Source organism: Pelodiscus sinensis, chromosome 9, assembly GCF_049634645.1.
Source record: "Pelodiscus sinensis isolate JC-2024 chromosome 9, ASM4963464v1, whole genome shotgun sequence".
Lineage (NCBI taxonomy): Eukaryota > Metazoa > Chordata > Testudines > Trionychidae > Pelodiscus > Pelodiscus sinensis.
In genome coordinates this window covers 30,096,621-30,123,551 of record NC_134719.1, presented here as the reverse complement: position 1 = coordinate 30,123,551, position 26,931 = coordinate 30,096,621, and the positions used below count along the sequence as shown (strand labels likewise).

Sequence of the window (26,931 nt, the reverse complement as noted above, 5' to 3'; positions counted from 1 at the left end):
AGATTACCCATCAGAAGACTATAGTCTACATATGCTCTGTTAAAATGGAAAACTACCATTACATTTTATAATTCCACATGGTAGCCCTGCTAAATCTGGAATATCTTTTAGTTTTTTAAATAATATTTAAAATATAGATGTGTATTCTTATTATTTTGGAGTTGAATATCATTGATAACTGTGCTTCACTTGATCTATTACACTAAAGCTTTTTTCTATTTTGAAAGTCAGTGTAAAAGGGAAGCGTTTAGAGAAAATAAACCTCATAGTTTTCAGTTGCAGTACATTGTAGGAGTGGTTCTCAGTGGGGGTATCATAACCCTAAGGGGCATATATTAACTCTTCTAGATATTTGCTTAGTTTCATAACAGGCTATGTAAAAAGTACTAGAGTAGTCAGTACAAACTAAAATTTCATACAGACAAAATTAGAAAATAAGCAATTTTCGATAATAGGGTGCTGTATCACTTTTGTATTTTTGTTTTGTAAGTGGGGAATACAAGATTAATCATACTTTGCAAAAAGGTACAGTAGTCTGGAAAGGTCGAGAACTACTGCATTATAATGTGTCCCAGGGCTTCAGGCTTTTTTTCTTGTGCTTGTTTGCACTTAGTCAAGTAGTTGATGTTGACAATCAGGATATTACTGATTACTGAGCAATTGGGATCTGAATTGTCTTCAGGTGCCTAATTTTTCAACCCACACAAACAAGACTAAAATAGTTGAATTTCACATTTGACTATCCATGAAACTTTGGATTTCTTACTGAACTATACAGGATACCAGTTTATGTTTTTGCTAATGTCACTGCTGTTGGGATGATTAACAGGTTATGGTAATAAAACCTTATGGCTAATGTTGAGTGTTTGCCTAATATCTGCATATACAGGGCTGATTGCTGCTCTGTTATATGGATGCACCATCCATTGACTTCATTCCTTAAATCTTCATTTATATCAGTGGGCAGAGGATGAAGATAACTTATTTGACCATTAGTGTATGGTCAAACAATTGGCCCTTTTTATAAGCCATCATATCCTGGATTCTAGTCTCTGCTCATGACTAAGGGTACACATAGACAGCAGCACTATTTTGGGATACTTCTAGAATCCCGAAATAGTATTTTCTGCATGTTAACAGCACAACCGTTATTTTGAAATGGCTTTCGAAATAACGGGTGCACCGTTCTGACATCCCTGTAAATCTCGTTCCACTAGGATTAAGGGACATTTCGGATTAGTGCTCTATTTCAAAATTTGGCACTGTGTAGACAGCGCCAAATTTTGAAATAAGCTATTTCGAGATAAGGGTGCAGTGGCACTCTGTGCAGCCTTAGAAAAGTCATTTACCAGTCATCTTGCCAGTCAGTAAAATAGGGATCAAAATAATAGTCTCATTCTAAGAGGTGGTTTTAGGTTTAGTTCTTTAATGTCTGAGAAGTGTTTGGAGAATAGATGTTCCCAAAATACAGTGTTTTTTAAAATAATAAGTATAGCAAAATAGAGCATGTAGAAATATATGCACCAAATACTTTTCAATGCATGATGATCATGTATAGATACTGTTCCTTTGTACTGACTGTTAGGTAACGCTAGAAAATATAATCTCCTGGTTTGTATAAATGTGTTCATGTAACTTAAAATAATGTACGTGTTGGCATAATATCTTAACACTTCTCAAATTTGCTTTTTGGTTATCTGATGCTAGAGTACATCTGTTGTTTCCTGAAACCCCAGTTGGGTATGCTATCAAATATAATTAAATATTAGTAATGATACTGTTAATTGCTGTGAAAGTAAGTGTCAGTTATAAATTACTCACTTGACAAAGAAATTCAAATCCCATTTAAAAATGTTAACTGGTTAAACTATATGGTTAACTGGCCCATCAAGGGCTGCTTTGGCCTGATCAGGCAGTGCCTGCTGCACTGCACTGTCAGTGGGGAAGCTGCTCTGGCCAGGCTGGGCACCCTGGTAAGTAAAGCAGCAATGCTTACTGGGTACCAGTTAACCGGTTACCCCCTTTACAGTCCTAATTTTATATTGTTAATAGATTTACAGCATAGTCTTGTTTCTTAATGTGCATAATCTGTAATCTGTGCCCATGATTCATGGGTACAAAGGTTGTTTATTGAAGATCCTATTAATCATTCATAGACTATGTCTGTCAAATTACCTTAAAAAGTCCAAGGCCCATTTTTTTAATCCAAATTACTTTCTGTTTAAACTCAAATGAGTTAACATATTATGAATTAAACAGTTATACAAGCACACAACTGGTGAGCTGTACAAGCACAGTAGAAAGAGGTTTGCAATTTTACCTGTACTACTTTGCATTATTTATTGAGATTCTACCCACTCATCAGTGGTTATAAAGCGTAAATGTGATCAGAATTCTGGTTTGTGACTCACAGGAGAAGAAAATGAGCCTGAAGCTTTTTTGTTTTGTAAAAAGCCACTAGAAATTGAGCCAAAAAGAGTGCTTGGATTAATGTAAAGACTTTTTTTTCCATTTTGTATTATGGTTTATTGTTCTAGTGCTCCTTTACCGATGTGTTATAAAAATAATTGAAGTTTCTTAGGACATTATTCCTATGCCTTGTCAATGAAAAGGGTGGGGAAGGTGGGTGGGTATAAAGCAATGGTAGGTTGCCTGCAGCCCATCAGGGTAAGTTGCTGGCAGGCCTCAATACAACTTGTTTATGTTGAATTTCCACAGGCATGGCCCACCTGTAGCTCCTAAGAGCCATGGTTCACCATTCCTGGCCAATGTGAGTTGCAGGAAGTGGCAGGCTACAGGGAGGTACCGACTGCTGTTTCCCGAAACTCCCATTGTCTAGTAATGGTGAATTGGAGGCTGCAGGGGGCCATGCCCACCAGTGCTCCATGTAAACAAACTGTCTCACAGCCCACTAGCAGCTTTATCCTGATGGGCTGCAGGTTCCCCACCACTGCTTTAGGACTGTGTGGGGAAACAATTAGTCTTTTGGGAAGGGCGTTTGCTCGCTTTGCACTAATATTTAACACTAAGTCCTGCAACTTTTTATCAAGTAGAGTTAATATATTTATTCTTTAACAGAAAATTACTACTATCTGCTGTTGGTACATGGAAGCCTTTTTGTGCTCATCCCAAGTGCCTCAGTAATAAGCCAATAGCTTAATAAAATCACTTTCTGTCAAAAGGCGTATTGGTTCCGTATGTTTGGCTGAGGACATTAGCTGCTTCCATAGAAACAAACTGATAAGAGATTGACACTCAGTATTGTAGAGAACATTATTATTTATTTATTATTGTAACTCAGATTGTGGACATACAATATTTAAAATATGTTGCTGTTTGATGTTAAAAGATTTTGCCATATGCTTTTGTTTTTTACTTAGTAAGTTTTTGGGTGGGTGGGTGGGTGGGTGTGTTTTTCCCCCCTCTCACCATCTTTAACTGAAGACATTGCCAAAAATCTCGTTCTTTTTATTCTAGTTGTCTGAGTAGCACTACTTAGTGCTCTGCAATGGGCAATATGTCACAGTGTGGCCATGATTTCACTTCTAGGTTGTAGGCCTGTACCGATTATGTGGCTCAGCAGCAGTCAAGAAAGAGCTTCGAGAGGCATTTGAGAGGGATAGCAAGGCTGTTGCTCTCTGTGAAAACCAATACCCAGATATTAATGTGATAACAGGTAATGCATTTGCTTTTGTTTTTAATCTATAACCATAAGAATTCAATATTTAAATAAAGGAAATTGTGCTTTAAAATTGCTCATTGAGGTGTCACTCAGACAATTCACTAACTACACTTTTTTTTGCTGAAAAGAGAAAGGGAAGATTAATCCTAACTTTTGTCATATAAAAATGAGATGTGGTGGTGATCAAGAAACAGTGAAAGGAGTGGGGGAGAAAGTGGATAGAGGTTTGAAGTGAAAGGAAGTCTCGGTGGCATGCCAAGACTTTACAACTGTTTGTTCTTTGTATTGTGATAGCTCCTAGAAGAGCTAATTGTGACCAGGACCCAATTGGACTAGGAGCTGTATAGATACACAAGGAAAATACAGTCCTGGCTCCAAATATCCACTGCATGTAGATATAGCTAAGCGGGAGAATACAAACAAATCTCTTATTCATGAGCTTAGGCCCTAGTCCTGGTACTAATTTTACAAATAATTCCATTGACTTCAGTGGGAGATGTGCAGTACATAAAGCTAAGCATGCCCACAAAAGCTCATGATACCATCTACATGTTTTGTTAGTCTTTAAGGTGCTACTAGACGATTTGTTGTTTTTTAAATTTTTCCTGTTACAGACTAACTCAGCTACCACTCTGAAGCTTTTTTAAAATATATAGGGTCATCAGCTTTTTGTGGGTAAGACCCACTTTATCAGATGACTTGGACTTGGGATCCTATATATTTTTGTTAGGCTGTAAGGGCAAGTCTGCATTAAGAAATTATTTTGAAATAACTAATTTTGAAAAACTCCCAAAATAACTATTTTGAAATAAGCTTATTCCCCAAGGAAAGCAGGAGTTATTATTTCAAAATAACCAGCCCCTTATTTCAAAATAAGGGGGTTGGTAGTGTGGACACTCTGCTTGTTTCAAAATAAAGGGAATTATTTCAAAATAACTCCCTCCCTAGTGTAGACCAGGGCTGAAGTGCCACAGGACTTCTCGTCCTATTTAAAGTTGCAGACTAACACGGCTATCCCTCTGAGACATTATAAATATGTGCACTGCTTTTCTTTCTGAAGAAGAATCGTATTTTAACAATTATTTGGTATAGCACTACTCCAACTGTGGAGTTCTAAGAAGGCTCACAATGCTGTGGTTCTCTCACAGTTGGCAGAGTTGCTGCAAGTGTCTTGACACTGAACTAGTTATCTTCTGCAAACTGTAGCCAGTTCGATCGTTAGTTACATTCTAAACAGTTCAGTCATTGAGAGTCTCTGCAATGCCTGAGAACATTAGAGAAATCATGCATGCTTACAGAGACGGCTGGCCTGGAAAGGTGTCTGTTAATGTAGGGGACATATGCATTATCTCATCAGCATCAGTTCTTGTTATGCTTTACTGTAGTGTTTTCAATGCTAAGGCAGATGTATATGATGAATACTTTTATAACCCAAATTACTTGTTCCCTAAAATGTGAATGATCATAAATCTTAACTCTTTTGAAGAGTACTGTAGTGCTTTATGTGAACCCACTTTGAAATTGGAGGAGCACTGTTTTTTCTTTCAAATGATTAGGAAGATATTTTCTTTTTACAGTTCTCCAAAGCCTGAGGAATGAGCACTTAGGCTACGTCTAGAGTTTTTCCGTTAAAAGCATTTGCGAAAAAGAGCGTCTAGATTGACACGGATGCTTTTGCGCAAAAGCACTTTTTGCGGAAAAGCGTCCTTGCCAATCTAGACACAGTTTTGCTCAAGAAAGCCCCGTTCGCCATTTTCGCCATCGGGGCTTTTTTGCACAAAACAGTTCTCAGCTTTCTACACTGGCCCTCTTGCGCAAAAGCACTTGCGCAAGAGAGCTTTTTCCCAAATGGGTGAGTCATTGTATTTGCGGAAGAACACTGACAATCTTACATTAGATCGTCAGTGTTCTTGTGCAAATTCAAAGCGGCCAGTGTAGACAGCTAGCAAGTTTTTCCGCAAAAGCGGCTGCTTTTGTGGAAAAACTTGCCAGTCTAGACGCAGCCTTAATGATTAAGTCTTGACTGAGAAATGCTCTTGAGACTGGCCTTGGCTTTCAGGCAAGTAAATGCACTCGTGGCTCAAAATAAAGCAGACTGCCAGTTTTAGGAACTAGCCAGTAGTAATGTTGTTGCATCATGTCTGCTTCCATCCATGTGAATTCACATTTCTGAATAAAGCATGTAATACAGTTAACAGTTCAATGAGTCAGAAAAATGAGAAATTAATGAAGTGGATGGTGATTTCTGCTCGCTGTCTAAATTTGTTCTGTGTGGTGAGTGGTTGTTTGAAGAGAATGCAGCAGTGAGCTGGCAGTCAGGAGAGCAAAGCTTAGACTGATAAAAATAACTGCAGCCTCTTACAGGGCTAATGTACCAGAGGGAACAGCAAAAGGATTGAGAGGTCAAAGGGCACTTTCTGGCTCAAAATTATTCTGTTACTCAGGGATTAAGCAAGAGAAAGTTATTGGGGGGAAGGGTGGGGAGGGCAGAGGTGGTCCCATGACCATGGACTCTCTTATGCTAATACATGGAGTTTAATAAATGGTTGTGAGAATTCTCACTATGTTATAAACTTTCACATAATTAGGACATTTCCCCTCTTCCTACTGCAAAAAGTAATTTAGATCTTGAATTCCTCTTTGAAGTGCAGCTTAATCTGAAGCACAGAAGAAAAGGTTGTAGAAAATCAGTGCCTCTTGCTTTCACAATGTACAACAACGTTCTGCCAAGTTTGTAACATAAATATCCCACACGTGGAATATAGTCCTCTAAAATAAGGGAAAAGAGATAAACATGGGGAATACAAGGGCATTGTAGGTCATTTAACAAGGAGTACTGTGTTCAGTCCATCAACTTAACTGTGTGATGCATGATTTAACAGAGTAGTACAAAATTCAGAGAGAATATGGGCATAGAAACTGGGTATGGTATTTTCTTTTCCTCGATGGTACATCAGTATTTTTGAAATGCGCTGTAGACTGTTACCTATGGGGTAGTGACCTCTAAAGACATGACTGTGAAACTCCATCCTCTGCTTCTGAATACTCCTATATGTTATACGTACGCATAGTTTCAGGTTACACTAGATTAAAACAAAAACCTTCTGAATTCTGTATTAGTTTGTGAGCTCACATGTGGTAACACATGCTACAGTCAAGATAACTGTCTAGCCCACTGGTTCATTCCCTTCTGTGTGTCCAAAATGTTATTTTTTGTGGTGTCTGAAATTTCCTTTCTAGGACTGCCCCAAAGTGAATTTCCATTGTTAAATTTGCACAAAATCTCTTTGACTGTTTTTGATTTGAGCTTCAGTAGGTGGGAAAAGTGCTTTGCACAGTGTATGAATAACTAAATGTCTGTCTGTCTATCTAATCTATCAACATCCTCCCTCTTCTTCCCCCCCCCCCCAAAAAAAAAACCCTTGTCTTGATTTTTGAAGAGGACCACAGTGGCTTTTAAAAAAAGAAGCTATAATCCAAATCTTGAGATGAAGCCTTGACAGAACATGTGTTTACAAGATTTAAAGAAAGATAACAATTGTGATTTTTAAATATATGTTGCATTGAATACAGTGTGTCCTGAGTGTATGTGATATAACATTTCTTTTGATTGGGAAATGTGCACTTGAATTTAAATGCAGGGCTGAGAAATGCACACCCATTTAGCAAGTCTAAAGATAAGAGCCTAGTCCTGTTGAAATAAATTTATAGGCTTTAAAAACCTAGGAGAGTTAATGTTAAAAATTATTGAAGTCCTGATAAAACTATACAGCTCAAACTGGAAATAGAGAGCTATGCTTTCAACAGCAATTTTACTTGGTCATGCTGCACTAATCAGAAAAGAAGGAATAAAAAACAGCACATTGATGTCATGGGGATAGTGACAGTTGCTCTTGGTATTTTAGCTTCTCCATTACCTGACTTGCTGTAGTTTTTACTCTGCTTTCTTACATTGTTTTAAAACAATATATTTTTCTTCTTTACTTTTCTGTCAAAGAAATAAAAGCAAAGATTGATAATCATTCTAATACAGGCAGTCCCCGAGTTACGCGGATCCAAGTTATGTGCCCCCCCCCCCCCCCCGAGCAGACCAGGCTTCTGTTGTAGACCCTGGGGTAGAGCAGCTGGGGTGCTGCCGGGTTGGTCCTGCAGGGACCTACCTGGCAGCCCAGCTGTTCTGTCCCAGGCTCGAGATTCAGCTGCTGTTGAAACTGATCAGTGGCTGATTCCAGTAAACTGGGGGCAGAGCAATTCTGCCTCCAGCTTCCTGTAGTCAGCTCCTGGTCAGTTTCAGCAGCAGCGGCTGAATCTGGAGCCAGTTCCGACTTACATACAAATTCAACTTAAGAACAAACCTATAGTCCCTGTCTTGTACGTAACCCGGGGACTGCCTGTAGTTATTATATTCCATATATGAAGACCATCTAAGGAGGAAAAAATTAAATCCTCCCCATGCTGTATTTGTGACATTAACTTTTAACAAATTATTTACTGACACCGTTTACTTTACAACTGGTTCATAGGGCAAGCTTTGCACTAAGCTTTTTAACAACTCTTGCTTTGTTAAAGAACACAGAGTGATAGCATTTCTGTCACTAGGAAGTGACCTGTCCTGTGTTTGGCAGATACTTAACTACTCCTCTCTATTTCCTTCTTCCAGATCTGTTATGCTAGATTACAGGTTCTCAAATTGTGGATTTGTGATCCATCAGTGGGTCCCAGGGTTATTGTGTATGAAGGATGTTAAATTGCAGTTATCTGGCTAATCGTGTAGTTGATATAGTTTGTATCGACTACATGATTATTCGATATGGACTGCTCTGCGGAGCCACAGTGGCAGTAGCTCCAGTAGCTGGCTCGAGCTGGGACTGAGCAGTCCTGGCTTATGCCGGCTCTAGGAGCCACCCATGCTGCGGCTCTGCATTTTAAATATAGCAAGAGCCACTGGGCTCCTGTTTCACCCCCTCCCTTGCTGCCTCTCCAGTCGACTACTCACTAACTTCCCTATTATATATGGGTCATGATCTGTCAGCTGCAACCACTGAACCCCACTTTGCCTATTAAATAGTATTATAATTGTATTAAATATGTTTAAAAGTGTTTTTAATTTATTATGGGGGGGTCACACCCAGAAGTTCACTGTGTGAAAGGGATCACCGATAATTGAGACCCACTGTGCTAGATGCTGCCCCTAATGAAAGTGTAGGCTGCATTTATTAGGTTGATTATGGTAACACTTTATGAAAAGGAGTTTAGCTAAAATGAAATAATAGATTACAATCTATTTAGCTGAGCTGTCTCTTGATTAAAGTGGTTGTTTGCATGATACACTGTGCCTCGGACATTTTGTGTCACAGAGATTGACTTTTTTAAATTAGTTTTTTAAATGCGCATAATAAAACAAGCAGGGTGGAGAGACACATATTAAGCTACATATCTTTAGGGGTGTTTTTTTGTTTTCATAGTACAGTACTGTGATTTTGCTTCTAGATACCAGGCCTTCGTTTCTGTGTTTGTCATTTCCAAGTGGCTGTTGTTGATGCTCTTGTGTTTGTTTTTTCTGTAAGGAACTGAAATAGCACTCACTCTGAAATATTTGCCAGGAGTTTAAAAAATTGGCAAATGCTGCGGTTAATTCCCTGCACACATTCCCTCCCCCCTCTCCCCTACTGCCCTTACCCTCAATTCTGTTGGATAGATGGAGAGGCTTAGAGAGAAGCTGGTATAGTGAAATGCTCCCTGGCTGTTGCATCTCACAGAATCACATTTCTCTTTTCCTTTTCCTCCCCCTCCTTTATCCAGACCCTTCCTAAAATAACCTTCATAAATGGTTATCTGCATGTCCCTCATTTCAACCTCATCAGCAGTTCTGCACTTCTTTAGGCTTGGACATACAGTTCCCAAAGAGATGTTGGGTGGACATGTCAATGAATGGGAATGGCTGCTGTAGCCAGATCATTCTGTGATCACAGATCTACTTGTTGATGAGAGCAGCAGCTGTAAATGCTAGTGTGTGTGTGGTAAAGTGGGATGTTGAATGGGGTTGATGTTTTTGTTAGGGACTCTGCACTTTTCTGCTTTGGATATATGTTACAACACAGCACATGGCCTTCTATTAACACTTCTGTTGTTGCTTAGTAATCAGGCAGCTTATAAACCAAAATACGAAACAATAAGGTGAACAGGAAAGGAATTAATCACTAGACACTCATAAAGCCAAGTGCCACTAGGCTTTGGCAAAGAAGAGAGATTTAGGTAATTCCTAGTTGCTCTTCCTTCCCTTTCCTGAGACAGCAAGTGAATATGTCGGAAGGCGCCTAGCAGCTTCTCTTCTGCTCTGGCCCCACTTCACATAAACGGTGAGATAATGAATGGAGTGACGCTTTCCAGTTCACCCTGGAGAGAACTGTGGATGAGATCCCTAATAGCAGTCAGTTTCTACGTGTGCATGTACCCATCCATACGTGCATCTTTCCTGTGGGAGTATCAGGCACCTTTTTTATGCCGAGTGTCCTCTGGTGCCTTCACCTGGATAAAGCACTGTCATTGGGGTTCTCAGAAAAATGCAAAATTAGTTAGTTGAGTAATTCAGAACTGTTATTTTATTTTCTCTTTCTGGCTCTGAATGATGCTAGATGGGAGTGCTGCACTGCTTTTGTTTTGGAAGGACTGACTTTTACAGAAGGTGGTAGAACCACCAACACAGAGATGCTTCTGTAATGAATAGCACTGTTGAGAACCTAAGAGAGGCTGTATTGCACTGTCATGTAGCAGAGCTAGCAAGTAGTGTGGAGCAGACAGGGGAAGAGCAAAAGCAGTCTTACCTCAGTGGGGGCAGAATCGCAATTTTGATGTACTTGTGGACTTGCATTGCACACTGCTGAGAATTATTGTTTGTATAAGTAACCCTATATTGAGAGAGAAACTACACACTAATTCTGGGGCTAGGAGGGTTGTGTCATTGTGTGTATTCAAAGGTTTTAGCGTGTCTTGGACTATGAAAATGTCTGAGAACGCTCTGGTTCGAAATAAAGCACTTAATCTTCATTCTTGTGTGTAAATTTTATACTAGTTTGAATTGCATTTGACAATTTTTGGTGGAATGCATTTGTGACCTGTTAGAACTGGAGAGATTTTTATTATGGAGAAGAAAAATACTCTCATGTTAGCAGTCCTTACTGCACCTACTGCACATAGTCAGTTTCTAAAATGCTCTGTATACTGGCACTGCAAAATAGAGGAAGGATAGTTCAGTGAATGGGGACTGGCTTGGGACACCTGGGTTCAGTTCTTGCTCTACAATAGACATCCTTATCTCCTCCCCCAGATCTCTGAAATATGGCTGCACTATTATGATAGGCTGTAATTGCACCTAGCTAGTCACCTGCTATTACCCAGGGTTCTGGACAGGTTCGTACAAAGATGCTGCAGCTTTAACTATTCTGCATCCATAAAATGGGGATAGTCCTTTCCTACCCTTCAGGGATGTGGTGAAGACAAATGCGATTAAAGATTGTATGGAGCTCAGATACTACAGTAAATATAAAAGAATCATAGTATCATAGAATACTAGAATTAGAAGAGATCATCAAGTCCAGTCCCCTGCCCTCACAGCAGGACCAAGCACCATCTAGATCATCCCTGATATATGTCCATCCAAACTGCTCTTAAATATCTCCAGAAATTGAGATTCTAAAACCCCCCTAGGCAATTTATTCCAGTGTTTAACCACCCTTACAGGAAGTTTTTCCTAAACCTCCCTTGCTAAAATTTTTAAGCCCATTGCTTCTTGTCCTATCATCAGAGGCCAAGGAGAACCATTTTTTTCCTCCTCTTTGCAGCACCCTTTTAGATACTTGAAAATCGCTATCATGTCCCCTCACAAATCGCTATCATGTCCCCTCTTCTCTTTTCTAAACTAGTCAAGCCCAGTTCTTGCAGTCTTCCCTTATAGCTCATGTTTTCTAGACATTTAATCATTTTTGGTGCTCTTCTTTGGACCGTCTCCAGTTTTTCCACATCTTTTTTTGAAATGCGGTGCCCAGAACATTACACAATGCTTCAAGTGAGGCCTAATCAGCATGGAGTGGAGCGGAAGAATGACTTCTTGTGTCTTGCTCACAACACTCCTGTTAGTGCATCCCGGAATCATATTTGCTTTTTTTGCCACAGTGTCACATTGTTGATTCATATTTAGCTTGTGTCCACTGTGGTCTACTAGATCCCTTTCTGCAGTATTCCTTCCTAGATAGTCACTTCCCATTCTGTATGTGTGAAATTGATTGTTCCTTCCCAAGTGGAGTACTTTGCATTTGTCCTTATTAAATTTCATCTTATCTCAGACCATTTCTCTAGTTTGTCCAGATGATTTTGAATTATGACCCTATCCTCCAAAGCAGTTGCAAACTTAATAATTATATTCTCTATGGCGTCATCTAAATCAGTGTTTCTTAATGCTGGTATGCTGTGGAGAACAGGGGCAGGCGACTTTTATTTTTTTCTCAATAACTCCCCCTCACCCCCACACCGGACCCCTTCCCCCCCCCCCAACCAAAAAAATCCTTGGTGTTCCTCATTTAAAAAAATATTGTTTGGTGTTCCTCAGTCTTAAAAAGTTTAAGAAACACTGATCTAAATAATTGATGAAGATATTGAACAGAACCGGATCCAAAACAGACCCCTGCGGAACCCCACTTGTTATGCCCTTCCAGCATGGTTGTGAGTCATTAATAGCTACTCTATGAGAACGGTTATCCAGCTAGTTATGCATCCACCTAGGTTGTATTTCCCTAGTTTATTAATAAGAAGGTCATGTAAGACTGTATCATATACTTTACTAAAGTCTAGGTATCATATCCACTGCTTCTCTCTTATGCACAAGACTTGGTATCCTATCAAAAAAAGCTATCAGATTGGTTTGATATGATTTGTTCATTAGAAATTTATGCTGGCTGTTACCTATCACCTTATTTTCTTCCAATTCTTTACAGACGAATTCCTTAATTAGTTGCTCCATTTTCTTCCCTGGCACAGAAGTTAAACTGTAGTTTCCTGGCTTTTTCTGGTTTCCCTTTTTATAGATGGGCACTATATTTTCCCTTTTCTAGTTTTCTGGAATCTCTTCCAACTTCTATGACTTCTCAAAGATGATAGTTAAAAGCTCAGATACCTCCTCTGTCAGCTTCTCGAGTATTCTAGGATGCATTTAATCAGGCCCTGGTGACTTGAAGACATCTAACTTTGCGAAGTAAGTTTTAACTTGTTCTTTTTTTTAATTTTAACTCTTAAACCTACCCCATTTCCACTAGCATTCACTGTTAGGCATCCTGCCTTCTTGACAAAAACTGAGACAATGTTAAGTACCTCTGCCATTTCCAAGTTTCCTGTTATTATTTCTCCCTCTTCACTGAGCAAAGCTCCTATCCTTGGTCTTCCTCTTGCTTCTAATATATTTGTAGAATGTCGTCTTGTTACCCTTTATGTCTCCAGCTAGACTGAGCTTGTTTTGTGCCTTTGCCTTTCTAATCTTGCCCCTGCATACTTGTGTTGTTTGCTTATATTCATCTTTTGTAATTTGACCTAGTTTCCACTTGTTATATGACCCCTTTTTGATTTTTAGATCATGTAAGCTCTCCTAGTTAAGCCAAAGTGGACTTCTATCTTCCTCCTTCCTATCTTTCCTACGGAGTGGAATAATTTGCTTTTGGGCCCTTAATGATGTCTCTTTGAAAAACTTTCCCCTCTCTTCAGTTGTTTTTCCTCTTAGTCTTGCTTCCCATGCGACCTTACCTACCAGCTCTCTGAGTTTACTAAAATCTGCCTTCCTGAAATCCATTGTCTCTATTTTGCTGTTCTCCCTTCCACCATTCTTTAAAATCATGAACTCTGATTTCGTGATCATTTTCACCCAAGCTGCCTTCCACTTTCAAGTTTTCATCCAGTTCCTCCCTATTTGTTAAAATCAATTCTAGAACAGTTTCCCCCAATAGATTTCTCAGCCTTCTGAAATAAAAAATTGTCTCCAATGCAGTCCAATAACTTATTGGATAGTCTGTGCCCTGCTATGTTAGTTTCCCATCATATGTCTGGATAGTTGAAATCCCCCATCACCACCAAATCCTGTGCTTTGGATGATTTTGTTAGTTTTTTAAAAAAAGCCTCATCCACCTCTTCCACTTGGGTAGGTGGTTTGTAGAAGACCCCTAGCAAGACATCACCCTTGGGGTTTTTTTTACTCCTTTTAACCTATCCCAGAGACTCTCAACATGTCTGTTTCCTATGTCCATTTCCACCTCAGTCCAACTGTTTACATTTTTTAATATATAAGGCAATACCTCCTCCTTTTCTCCTGCCTATCCTTCCCGAGTAAGCTGTAGCCTTTTAGACCAATATTCCAATCATGTGTATTATCCCACCAAGTCTCTGTGATATCAACCATAGCATAGTTGTGTTTATTTATTACCACTTCAAGTTCTTCCTGCTTATTTCCTATACTCCTTGCATTATTATACAGGCATGTAAGCTACTGATTTGATTTTGTCCCCCCCCCCCCAGTTCTGCCTTACCCCTCCTTTTACTCTATTATAGCCCATGCTTCTTCCCATTTCTGACCCATCTCCCAGGTCTCCATCTTTTACACTTACCTGTGGGCTTTGGTCACCTGCCCCTGTTGAGCCTAGTTTAAAGCCCTCCTCACTAGGTTAGCCAGTCTGTGTCCAAATACTCTCTTCCCTTTCCTCGAAAGGTGAACCCCATCCTTGCTTACCAGTCCTTTTTCTTGGAACAGCATCCTGTGGTCAAGGAAGCCAAAGCCCTCTTGGTGACACCATCTTGGCAGCCAGGCATTCACCTCCAGGATGCACCTGTCTCTGCCTGGGCCCCTACCTTTGACAGGAAGGACTGAAGAAAATACCACCTGCACTTCATACTCTTTCACCTGTGTCTCCAGAGCCCTATAGCAACCTTGATCTGCTCAAAGTCACACCTCGGAGTATCGTTAGTGCCAATATGGATGAGTAGCATGGGGTGTAGTCAGAGGCTGGATAATCTTTGACAATATCTCCATAACGTCTCAGATACAGGCCTTTGGCAGGCAGCATACCTCCCAAAATGACAGGTCAGGGCGACAGATGGGTACCTCCGTCCCCCTCAGAAGAAAGCTTCCAACCCCCACTTCCCTATGTTTCCTCCTCGCAGTGGTGACTGCAGACCTCTCAGCCTTGGGGTTACGAGGCTTCTTCTCTTCTGCTGTAGGGGGTGAGGGTATGTCTGCACTTTCACCCTCTTTTGATAGAGGGATGCAAATGAAGACATTCAAAATTGCAAATGAAACTGGGATTTACATATCTTGCACTTCATTTGCATAATCATGTTAGGGTGCTATTTCAAAATACAAACGTGGCGTAGATGTGGCTATTTTGGGAGAATACCTCTCTTCTGAAATAACACTTATTCCTCATAAAATGAGGTTTAACAGTTATTTCAGAAGAAGGGTGTTCTCCTGAAATAGCTGCATCTACACCGTGTTTTGTATTTTAAAGTAGTGCTATTTCGAAATAGTGCCATAACGTGATTATGCAAATGAAGTGTGGGATATGTAAATCCCGGCTTCATTTGCAATTTCAAATGTCTTCATTTGCATCCTTCTATCGAAAGGGGGTGCAAGTGTAGACATACCCTGATTCTTTATCTCCCATATCCAGAACAGCTTAACGATTCTCCAGAACCACAGTGGGAGGGTTGGGAACAGGATGCCTACTGCCACAGTGACCAGCTGCCAGCGTCCCCCCCAAGACAGAGCTATCTCCTCCACCAGTGCTGTGTCAGCAGTCTTTTGTAAGCCTCAGTGGTCTCCACATGAATACTTTCAAGGAATTCATGAATTTAGATGCTCCTCAGCCTAGCCACCTCTTCCTGTAGCTCTCCCACCTGCTGCTTGAGAGATTCCACCAGCAAGCACCTTTCACACTGGATGGTCCCCCCCAGCCTGGATTTCAGTAAGTGGGAATTGTAAGCCATATTCCCTGCAAAACCGCACTAGGATCTGGGTAAAGGCATCCATGGTCAGGTGGTCTGTCTGGCTATAGGCACAGGTGAAGGAGACAGAAGCACTGCTGGCACAGGTGTTGTGGCTCTTCCTAATCATATTAGGACTCCCTCTTTCAAACTCCCCTGTCTGCTTTGCTCCCCTAGTGACTCTGCCTCTGGCTTTCAAGGTCTGCTCACCTAGGTCAGGCCTACCTGCTCATTAGCCACATGGGGAGGCTGATCCTAAAGCTGAGTGAGGCTGATCAAAAGTAATCAAGAGAACAAAAGATCAAACACTTCAAGACACACAATCCCAACTGCCACAGTAACTGAAATCACCTGCAACAGAAACAGAAACAAGATAGAAAACAAACAGTTGAGCAAACTCACTTATGCTAAAGCTAGAGGGAGGTCTGGAGGGCATCTGAGGTAAGTTTAGCACTGATAGTGCGATAGGCATGTTTGGAAAAGTTTCCAGAGCCCCAAAATGTTATGAGATAATGAAATACCATCATTGGGTAATGATACTCCCAGTAATTCAAGCCTTTGGGAGCTCCCCAAATAATATGATTACAGTATATTGTTTTTTCCTCCCTGCAAATGTAAGATGTGGAAAACATGCCTGGAGAATTCTTGTTTGGGATGGGTGGAGGTTTTATGTGCCTTCCAACTCCCAAGAAATTCTGCCCTGTAAGAGTCTGTTGTTTTGTTAAATGCATCTGCTCCTCTGTCTTTTGTGAAGGTGTCCTCAAGGATTATTTAAGAGAGCTGCCCTGTCCCCTCATAACTAAGCAGCTCTATGAAGCAGTGCTAGATGCCATGGTGAAAAATCCATTGAAAATGACAGCAAGCGGTTGTGAAAATGACCCAGGTGACTCTGAACATACACTGGCTCTTCTGGATTGTCTGCCAGATGTTGAAAAGGTGAGTACTATTGGCCAGTTAAATCTACAATAAATGGCCAGTTGAATGGGAAGAAACTCTTATGGACTACAAATAAATACCTGTGAGTTCTTATACATTCTGTTTGTAACTGCTACCCACTTGACTGATAACACTTTCAGGCAGGCTTTAGTTTTAGAATCTGTATTGCTGGGTCTTTCATGAACTTTGTGTGTGTGGGGGGTTTATGTCTTCTGATGTACAAAACTGAACTAAAAATGGTATAAGAGTCTTTTTTTTTTTTTAATGGTTAAAAGGGAGATCCTGACTAAGAGCTGTATTCAAGTCCCATAGCAGTTTTGGTTATCTTTGATATCCTGGCCAGTAGTTACCCAAGGAACTTCTAAACTTAATAATAATAATTAATAACAACAACAGTGCAATAAACAACAACTTTAACCCTTTTTTAATGTTGGCATAAATAGATTTTACAAGAGCAAAAGTTAAAAGTTATTAACAAAAATCTAAAGAATGAGAACTGCCTTGATTAAGTTGAATGTTTACTGTAAATGGACAAGCAAATTGCTTTGAAGTGAATTAGAACATAGTAAATATTTAAACTTTACCCAGCAAATGTGCTTGTGTTAATTATTTTATTTTAATTTAAAAGATGATTTAGTGTTCTTTTAAGAAACTTTTATTGACTTGATTACCAGCTGCGTGGTGGTTTTTTTTTCTTTCTTTTTTTTTTTTTTTCATTTCTCTCTTTTAAAGGGCCCAGAATTTAGTGTGGGTGCTTCAGGAATAAATAAAATAATCCCACAGACAGCAGCTAATTTGTGCTGCAAAGATGAATGCTTGTTCTCCGTTGGGGAGGACAGTGTTTGAGGTTGTGAAAGGAGCAGGTCCTGCTTCTGTGTTTGTCCAGCTGTTCTGTTCTCTGGTAGTTCAAAGGTGGCTTAATTTCTTGATCCTGCTGTTTAACACATAACATTTTAGTGCCATTCTTCTCAGAGTTGCACATCGTGTGGCAAGCTTGGCCAAACCAAAGTTCATGAGCCACAAACAGTCTCTCCCCATTCTCCATCTACCACACTGGAGCAGTGGCAGGTGCTTGGGGCTTTGCTCTGGGGCGGGGGGGTGGTGGTGGATGTTCAGCCCTGTGGGGCATGATTGGGGGGGCTTGAGTCTTCAACCTCACAGGATGTCTGTGGGGCTGAAGCCTGGAGACTCCTGGGCTGAAGCCTGACCCTTGGCAGGAACGTCCAACTCTCGAACTTCAGAAGATTATCGTGTGCAGTTCAGAGGGTCAGTAAGTCCTATGACTATGCAATGTATTGTCTGAGGTACCATTTTCTCTTCTGATGATCTGTCGTCTTATGGAGAGATTAGAGGAACAGCCTTGAACATTTTGAACAGATGCTAGTCTCTGGGCAAACTGAGCCAGGCTGTTTATGAGGTTTCATGTTAATAAACATAACCCTTTTCTTCAGTATTCCTACTATTCCTAGAAGTTGCCTTCCTAACCAAAGGGTGTGGTGCATAGGACTTCAGAATCAAGAATACTCAATTGGTGTAGGACCAGATTTGGCATCCATAACACATGTTGAGAAGTATTTTATTCTTCTAGTCCCAGTTTGTTTGGTTGAACTACTAGTTGGGTAAGGAACTAGATAATGTGAGTAAAAGGTAGTAAAATCTAATCCTTAATAATTAATGAAAGGCACTGCCCTTTTGCAAAAGGACTCCTTCGAAGTTAAGCATTTTGAATGCCTAAAAAATAAGTCATTTCTGCTTAAGGCAGACTAGGCTAGTCAGAGAACTGGATAGAGGCAGATTTTTTTTATCAAGTTGGACTGACTTTTTGTGTCCCTGCTTCTTTCATTTTTTTTCCCCCTCTGTTCTCTCTTCACTGTTTTGTTTTTTTAAAAAAGAAAGAAAGAAAAAGAAATCTATATGCATAGGTCAGAGGTAATGTAAGAAACATAGTTTTTTACCCAAAACATCTGTCTTACGCAACCTGCACTGTAATGGATTCCGATATGTTCAGACCTTAGATACTGCAGTGATTGTGTTATAGAAAAGCTTTAGGTATGTGACAAGTACTCTTAGAGATAGCTGTTATTCAACAGTGCTATGGGATAACAACAGATTGTTTTGGTGATTCTAGTTACCTGAAACCAAACTTTGCATTTTAGGCAACCCTAAAGATGTTGCTGGATCACCTGAAACTGGTGGCTTCTTACCATGAAGTAAATAAGATGACATGCCAGAATTTAGCTGTGTGTTTTGGGCCTGTCTTACTGAGCCAGAGGCAGGAGACCTCCAACCACAATAACAGAGTCTTCACAGATTCAGAAGAGCTTGCTACTGCTCTGGACTTCAAAAAACACATAGAAGTTCTTCATTATTTGCTCCAGCTATGGCCAGGTAATAAAATTTATTAAAAATTTTTGCCTGAGAAGGCAACATGAACAGATCCTAAAATATATACAGATCTTTTACTGTGAGACTATGAAGTGTGATTTACAGGATTCACAAATGGTACTGGGTCTCTTCTCATTTCTTGGTTTTGATGTCACAAAATATAACTTGGCAATTAGAGACCACAGTAATTATTTCTTGTATCCTACTGTTTCATCAAAATGGGTCAATCAGAGTGAGAGCCTATGCTTTGGTGATCTATCTACCAAATAAAAATGACAAGACTTACAAGTGCACATACAGTTTTGTGTGGTGTTCTCAAGCAACTGTGATAATAGAAAAATGCAAAAGACCCCACCTAGTGGTAATGCTCCTACACGTGACCTAACTCCGGTTTCTAATGAGTTTGGTTATTTTACAGGCTTTATCTTGAACAGATATAGATTGCTTTTGTGTTATGCCATTTAAAAGCCCATAAAAAGCCTGCTGAATATTATTGTTTGTACTACAGTAGTGGCTAGAAGCTTCAATATGGATTTGAGACTCCATCTGTATACCTGTGTAGTAGAAAGCTTTAGAAAAATAGGTAATGAGCCAGTTTTTGAGAGGTGCATAGCACCCATAAATCCCATTCACTTCACTGAGGGGTTTCATATGCTTAGCAGCCCATGGGAACAGGCTCTAGTGAAAGGGAAGGGAAACGCTAATATTTTTATTGAACCTGCCAGAATGCAAGTGAAGGTTCCACTCCGGTTCTGTGCTCCAGGCAGAAAGATGCTAATATCTCATTTCCTAAGGGGTTCAGAGATCTGATCAAAGCCCATTGTAATCAATGGAAAGACTTGTACAAACTGTGCTGGGTGTTGGATTAGGCCCCTTGAGAATTACTTTTGTACTTTCCCCTTTCTTCTCTCTTCAGTAGCTAGCTATTGAACTGGATCTTTATGAAAACACTGCAGTAATCCACCGAAACAGGATCAGCTATTGCTGTATCATAGTTATAAAGTGGAGTTTGAGACAACTGAGATTTTTTCAGTATCTTTTTGTAATAGTTAACAGCAGATATATAGTAAGTGTATGAGGGTATGTTGTGGCATGTGTTTGGGATGGCAAGTGATGAAGTCTGTGTATGCCATGCTTATTACAGAAAATCAGTTTAAGAAAAGAAGTGTTAATATTAATACCAAGAGTCATAATAAAAGAGCAGAAAGGAGAGGAAATTATTACAAAACCTTAGAACTTATCTAAAATAGTTTTTCTGTACATCATAATGTCACAACTGAATTTAAGGTTGATATCCATCATTTGGTTGGGGTAAACTAAAAATGGTGTACCAGTTAGAAAACAGGGAAGTGCCACATTTCCCATGATGTATAACAGTTATTCTCCAGGTCTTTCTATCTGCAAAAAATTTAGAACAGAGAGAGACCCAATTTCTCACTGGATGATTCTGAAAGCATTTAATTCCAGAAAACAGTAGAAAGGACTGTGTGAGGGAAATAATTAAACATTTTTCTGGCAAGTTTTGTGAGAATGAAATAAATAAATGTTAATGGCCGTTTGAAACTGTTTTAGATTTTGGAGTGTTTCTCTTTTGGAAGTAAGGTGATGGGTTAGATTAGCAGAGAAAGTGCAAGCCAGGTGTATGCATACTGAATGCAGTCTGCAGTTTATTACAGTTTAAGTGGGAGTAACGGTGAACTTCAAAAATGTGAGGGGTTTTTTGTTTTTGTTTTTTGTTTTTAAGATCACATATTTACTAATAATATAGTTTGAAGTAAAGGCATCTGAAATCAAAATTTTAAATGTTAATCTTGTTTTTCAGCAGGAGTACCTTGGCTTATTTTCCTGGGGGAAGATCTCAAAATGGGTGTTGCTTTATCTAGCTAGAAGCTCTGGATATTATCTGTTGAATTTTTAGAATTATTGAAGTAAGAGAATAGCTTGAGAAGGTGTAATCAGTCTTTGGGTGGAGCTGTGAAATAAATGCAAGGCATAGGATGAGAAAAATAAGTAGAGGGAAACACAAGAATCTTCTGCAGGCCCATTTGAATTATTGCAGTTATCAATGCACACACAAATGCCCAGTTTCTGAACAACCATGGAATAGTATTTTAAAGATGTGCCTCAAAGGTTTATTGTGCTACATTAGACACTGATCGGTATAAATAATATTGTGGGACAAATGGTGACTCAGCCTTCATGCATACCTCTTTATCACTATCTTAAGCAATGGTTTCCACCCTGCGAATATGGCTAGAATTGGTGGTGCTGCTGCTGCCAAAGATGTCTGGCACAAAATCACTCTGCACCTGAGGCTAATGCTATTTTAAAGTCTACCACAGCTGCAGTACTGATCTGTGACCACCTACTTACACTTTAGATCCTGGCACTAGAAATTGAGTTTATTAGGACATTTAAATTGTGTAGAGGACGAATAACCCAGAAGAAGTATGCAAACTGTCATCTGTTTGGTTTGGGGTGTTTTGTTTTGGATTCTGAGATTTCTAATGCTCAATTGCTAGTCAGGTATTCTCAGCCATTACACCAGCACTTTCTGGGGAGCCAGGATTGCTTCTGTGTCTCCTCAATCCTGTGAAGCCTGTCAAAAGCCCTGTGGGGAGTTCCCATCAGAAGAGCTAGAACAGCTGCTTTTGGTCTTCCATATTCTGGTCTGACAGGGATCATGTCATGGCTCCCCCTCCATGCTTGAAGGGCCTGGATTCCTGTTCCTTCAGGATGTAACAAATGTGCAACTGTTACACTGGGTCTCTTCTTTAACATAAAGACTAAACAGACATTGACATGAAGCTGCCTGCTATAGGTTTGGCTAATTCAGCCTACAGAAATGAAAACATGGGTTGTATTTCTACTTGCCAATTAAGGAGTGATTTAAACAAGTTGCTTGTTTAGTTCCCAGCATGATTGTTTCTTCTGGGAAATTAGAGTAGCTAAAGATATCCTTTTAGATGGGCTCATGCAATATTGGTAAGCAGGCAAAACATGCCATAAGTAGAGAAGTGTTTCCACCATTCTGAAATAAGTGTGTAGACCAATACTGTACCGTACCTTTTGGTTTACAAGAACTATGCAGAACAATGACCACAGTGGAATTACAGTAAAATATGAATGCTTAAATGTTAATCATTATTCTGAGGGTAAAAACATTCTGATTCAAGAAGTAAAATCACAGTCTATTAAACATAGTTTGCCCGTGGATTTAGCAAATCTGATGTTAATCCTGTTGTTGTGCAATACTTCAATTTCCTCATTTTTCCAAGCGAAAACAAATGGTCCTTGTTCTGTGGGATAGGGCAAAACTGGCAAGTTATTGTTAACCCATGAGCCCTTCATCTTAATGGAGCATAGTCCAAACAGAGAAACTTCTGTTAATGTAAAAGAAAACAAAAAGCTAAGAAAGGTCTCGGTGATTACTGTGGTGATACCTAAAAGGAGGCTAATTCTTATGTAGAGACCAGTTATATGGGGCTAGGGAGAGCATTCAAGACCTCCCAGGACTGAGCATTTTATGAAATTTACTAAAAAGAGAACTGAATCTGGATCTTCCTGATTTCTAGGTATTTATGTACAAGGCCTTTCTAGCAGTGAAAGAGAATGCATAACCTGCTTGTTAAATTTCAAGCGGTAATAGTCCACTGTGCAGCAGTAAGACATTCAGATATTTAGGAGGCATGGGTCAGTAAAAGTATCTATACTGTTTACTGTAGGAAGCTGATAACAGAGGAGTCGTCTTAGTAACTTATGCTGTGTAATCATGAGTTCAGGTAACAAACATCAAACCTTTTTGAGTGTATTTTATCTTGGACATGGAGTTATGGCTGCTTAGATAAATTAATACAAAAGAGCTTCTGTTGACAGTGCATAAAACTTGGGACAAAAGAGAAATGCAAGAGTTCAACTCTGATGTTCCTTCGGTTTCTTTAGGTGTTTCTCAGACATTTGTATTATTTTTTAACCTCTATACCAGGGGTGGGGGAACATGTGGCCTCTTGCCTGCCTGGATCTGAGGCTCGGGGCTCCCCCCTACCATTAGGGAGCCTGTGCTGGCGCTCCATCACCCTCCTCACACCATCCTCCTGCAGAGGAGGAGCACATAGAATCCACTAGCCTGTGCCCCCCTAGGCTCTGGTGTTGGAGAACATGGGCAGTCTCTCTTTCTCAGCTGGGGGCCATGTCAGTGAGGGCTTTTTGTGTTCGTTTGTTGTTGTTTTTGCTTCTCACTTGTGTTCAGCCCCCGACTGATTTTTTTTCTGTGGGTTGGCGGCCCCCAACCCTAAAAAGGTTCCCCACCCTTGCTCTATATGCTATGCCTGCTTTTATTAGTTTGGAAGTGTCCTGTGAGCTAAGCAGTTTGCCTTCATTTTATTATTATTTTATTATAGCTATCAATGCTCTGGAAGTTTTTTGTTTTCAAATAGGCTTTTCAGTTGCAGATTAAATATAGCATGAATCTTCAAAACTGTGCTTTCCATTAGATTTTCCTTCTAATTGAAAAGTGATGTCAGACAATAGGAAAAAAACAATAGTGGAATGTGTTGGCCATAAGTTTGCATGTATTAATGCATGTTTTGACTGTGTAATGCAGAGTAAAATAAAAGGACAACCTTGCATTGCTAGTCTCTGCAAAACACTATGATTGTTATGATTTTCATTAAATTTCTTCTTTGTTCTAGTGCAATGTTCAACTTCCAAAGAATCAGCAAACCTGTTTCCAGGGAACCAGTCATCTTTGAATTATCTGAGACCCAAGAAGCAGCGGCCTCAGATGTTGAATTTGAGCAGTACTGAACTGTCGGGGGTACTTAGGCCCAGACCAGCCAGACTAGACAGTCCCTCAAGTAATCGCTATGCAGGAGACTGGAGCAGTTGTGGGGAAAACTATTTTTTAAACCCAAAGGAGACCCTAAATGAAGCAGACTATGATGATGTTCCTTCAGAAGACACAGAAAGTGGAGAAGATTGCAGCAAAGTAGATGGACCAGATAGACTTATTGAACATGCAAAATCCAAAGAGCATACACTTCAGACCTATTTGACAATGCAAACAATAGATTCAGCAGTGGACCACAGAGGAAATCTCAAAGACCTACAAGAAAGTATTGATACTCTGATAGGAAACTTGGAGCGAGAACTCAACAAAAACAAACTAAATATCACTTATTAATTTCCTTGCCTGATGCCTGCAGTTGGTGTCTCCCTGTTACTCCACCTGCCTTCTCCAAAAAAAAGTCACTCTGGCTTTTTTTAATGTATTGTGGAATAATCTGTGGCCTCCCTTGAATAAAGAAGTCCAATGTAGCCATTCCTTTATTGTGGATTGTTTTCCTTCCCATTAGACAAATACATTGGCCTCACCCTCAGCATCTTACATGGCCTTTAAGACCATGTGAAATGATCTGAAGAAGCAGTGATTCTCTCACCCACTCGCCACCTCAAGGTACGATGCACTTACAAAGCTTGGACATTGTGTGCCAGGAGCTAAGGTGCAATCTTTGCTCTCTTCCTTCCTAAAACTTTATACCTGGTACGGATGTTTCTCTTAGTAGAGGATCTCGGCCTGTGATTAGCAGCATGAACTTTAGGTTGATCTCATTCTACCATGTGTGTCACCTTTTCATTTTCAACTCAAAGGCTGCTATGAAAAAAAAATGCTTTTTATACGCATATAAAAGTTTAATTGTACAGAATATTATTGCATTCTTGTATTAACATCTTTCAATAATTATTTAAACCTACAAAAATTAAATATTTTTCTAACCTTGTTTGCATATATCTGAAGACATGATTGAGGATATGTGTATGTGGATAGTTATATTACAAGGTGGGAAATTTGAATTAGAAGAGGACACCATTTCTAAAGGGATCCATATTGTGATGCCAAAATAAAGATTTGCTTGAGCAATGTAGCACTTGATTTTATGCACAGATATGTGTGCTGCGAGGACATAGTGAATGATTTATATAAATGACCTTATGTGTCAAATGTTATGCCTCAGTTCACAGCTGTTGACTATTAACTTGCATTAAGAAACCATCCAGTTTAGTTTTAAGAAGTATTCCAGCATTTCTTAAATGTTTCCACTGAATCTGTCTATTCCCTTTAAAGGTGCCCTTCAAGCAAAGAGGGAGGATGGAAAGAATTGTGCTATTTTTTTTAATCCTTTCTGACTTACAAAGACTATCTGGAAGGCTTTTTGGGTTTTAATTCTTTTGTTGGGGGGTGCTTTTTCTTTACCTTAGAAATAGCAGACTATTAAATCTTTACCTTTTGGAGGTCATATAGCATGACTCATGCTCATTGGGAACTTTCTCAGCCCTTATTTAAAGGGTCAGAGATTATAAATATCTATGTAAGGCAGTTCCTTCCCTTGCCTTTAAGGGTATGTCTAGACTACATGGCTCCATCGACGGAGCCATGTAGATGAGTTTACTAAAGATAGGAAAATGAAGTGGCAATTTAAATAATCACCACTTCATTTACATCAAAATGGCTGCCGGGCTGGGCCGATCAGCTGTTTGGTTGCACAGCACGGTAGTCTGGACGCTCCGTGGTCTACAATGGAAGCCTTTGTCGACCGCTCCGTTATGCCTTGTAGAATGAGGTTTACCAGAGCGGTCGACAAAGGCTTCCGTTGTCAAGTGTGGAGTATCCAGACTACCGTGCTGTGCTGCCAAACAGCTGATCGGCACAGCGTGGTGGCCAATTTGATGTAAATGAAGCAGCGATTATTTAAATCGCCGCTTCATTTTCCTATCTCTAGTAAACTCATCTACATGACTCTGTTGACGGAGCCATGTAGTCTAGACATACCCTAAGTGTTTTAGTTAAATAAGTGATGATCAAAACAAACAAAATCCAGAGGTTTAAACATAATGAAAATCACATCCTTCCTCAGATTTCATTTCCTTGTTGTATGTGATCTTATAATTAATGCAAACATACCTCCCATCCTCCACAGAGTCTTTTGTGGAAGATAACTGAATTTTTACAGTAAAAAACCAGGGGAAATATTTTTGTTAACTTAAAAAAAAAACCCAAGCCAGCTTTGTTATACCATAGAAAGCAAAAAGTGCATAAACCCATGGGTTTAACATTTATAGGCCACAGCATTTTTACTGGGAATCCAAAAATCCAGTGTTCACCAATTGGCATTATTAGATTTAATTTTCTTATTTCTTTTCAGTATGCGAGCATCCTTCCATATTTTTCCTATTGTCCTATGGTAAGTGCGTTTAAGCTAATACATACTTCTATATATTGCCAGGTTTTATAGTTATTTATTTATGGTAGAATGGCATTGAGAATTAAGGGTACAATTTTATCACCTTTTTCTAAAGGAATATCTTAGCATGGTTTCAAATGATTTCTTCATTCTCATTAATTTATTTTTGCTATAAATGTTAAAATATGCAATACAACATTGTTTTAAAATGTAAATTTAACCTGACACATTTATCAATAAATCAATGTATTTTTTTAAACTTTTATACAGAATGTTTATAATTTTTAAACTATAAATTTTAATTCTAAATAAAAATTGGAATTGAGAACAAAATGTGATAGTCTAGTTTATTTGTGTATATGAAGTCTAATAAGTGGTTATTAAAAACATACCTTAAACTATCAACTATACATTATGCATTGACAAGAATATATTGGTTAATTGTTTGCTAGACAGTCTTGTGGTTTGCAGTAAACTCTTTTTTTCACGCAGTATTTTGGTTTCTGTGTTGCATTTGCATTCATACAGGATTTTTTTTGAAAAATAGCTTTTGTAGTTGCTCTGTTTTGTAAGCAACTTTGAAATCAGTAATTTTGATAGCAATTCTTGGTATGTCACAAAGATATGCTGATGGTTTTGAACAACCTGTTTCTATATTGTTTGTATAAATAT

The 26,931-nt window shown here is 39.3% G+C and overlaps 1 protein-coding gene across 2 annotated transcripts in view; it reads left to right on the top strand.

Moving 5' to 3' along the window:
• The window catches only part of SYDE2 (synapse defective Rho GTPase homolog 2), a 54,500-nt gene extending 29,733 nt beyond the window's left edge, over positions 1-24,767 (top strand). For both annotated transcript variants that reach the window (XM_075936378.1, XM_075936379.1), the window contains exons 4-7: positions 3,550-3,676; positions 16,452-16,633; positions 18,790-19,021; positions 23,710-24,767. In XM_075936378.1, the coding sequence (XP_075792493.1) occupies positions 3,550-3,676; positions 16,452-16,633; positions 18,790-19,021; positions 23,710-24,200 (1,032 nt within the window). In that variant the 3' untranslated portion in view covers positions 24,201-24,767. The remainder of the gene's footprint in view (positions 1-3,549; positions 3,677-16,451; positions 16,634-18,789; positions 19,022-23,709) is intronic.
• Positions 24,768-26,931: the final 2,164 nt, after the last annotated feature.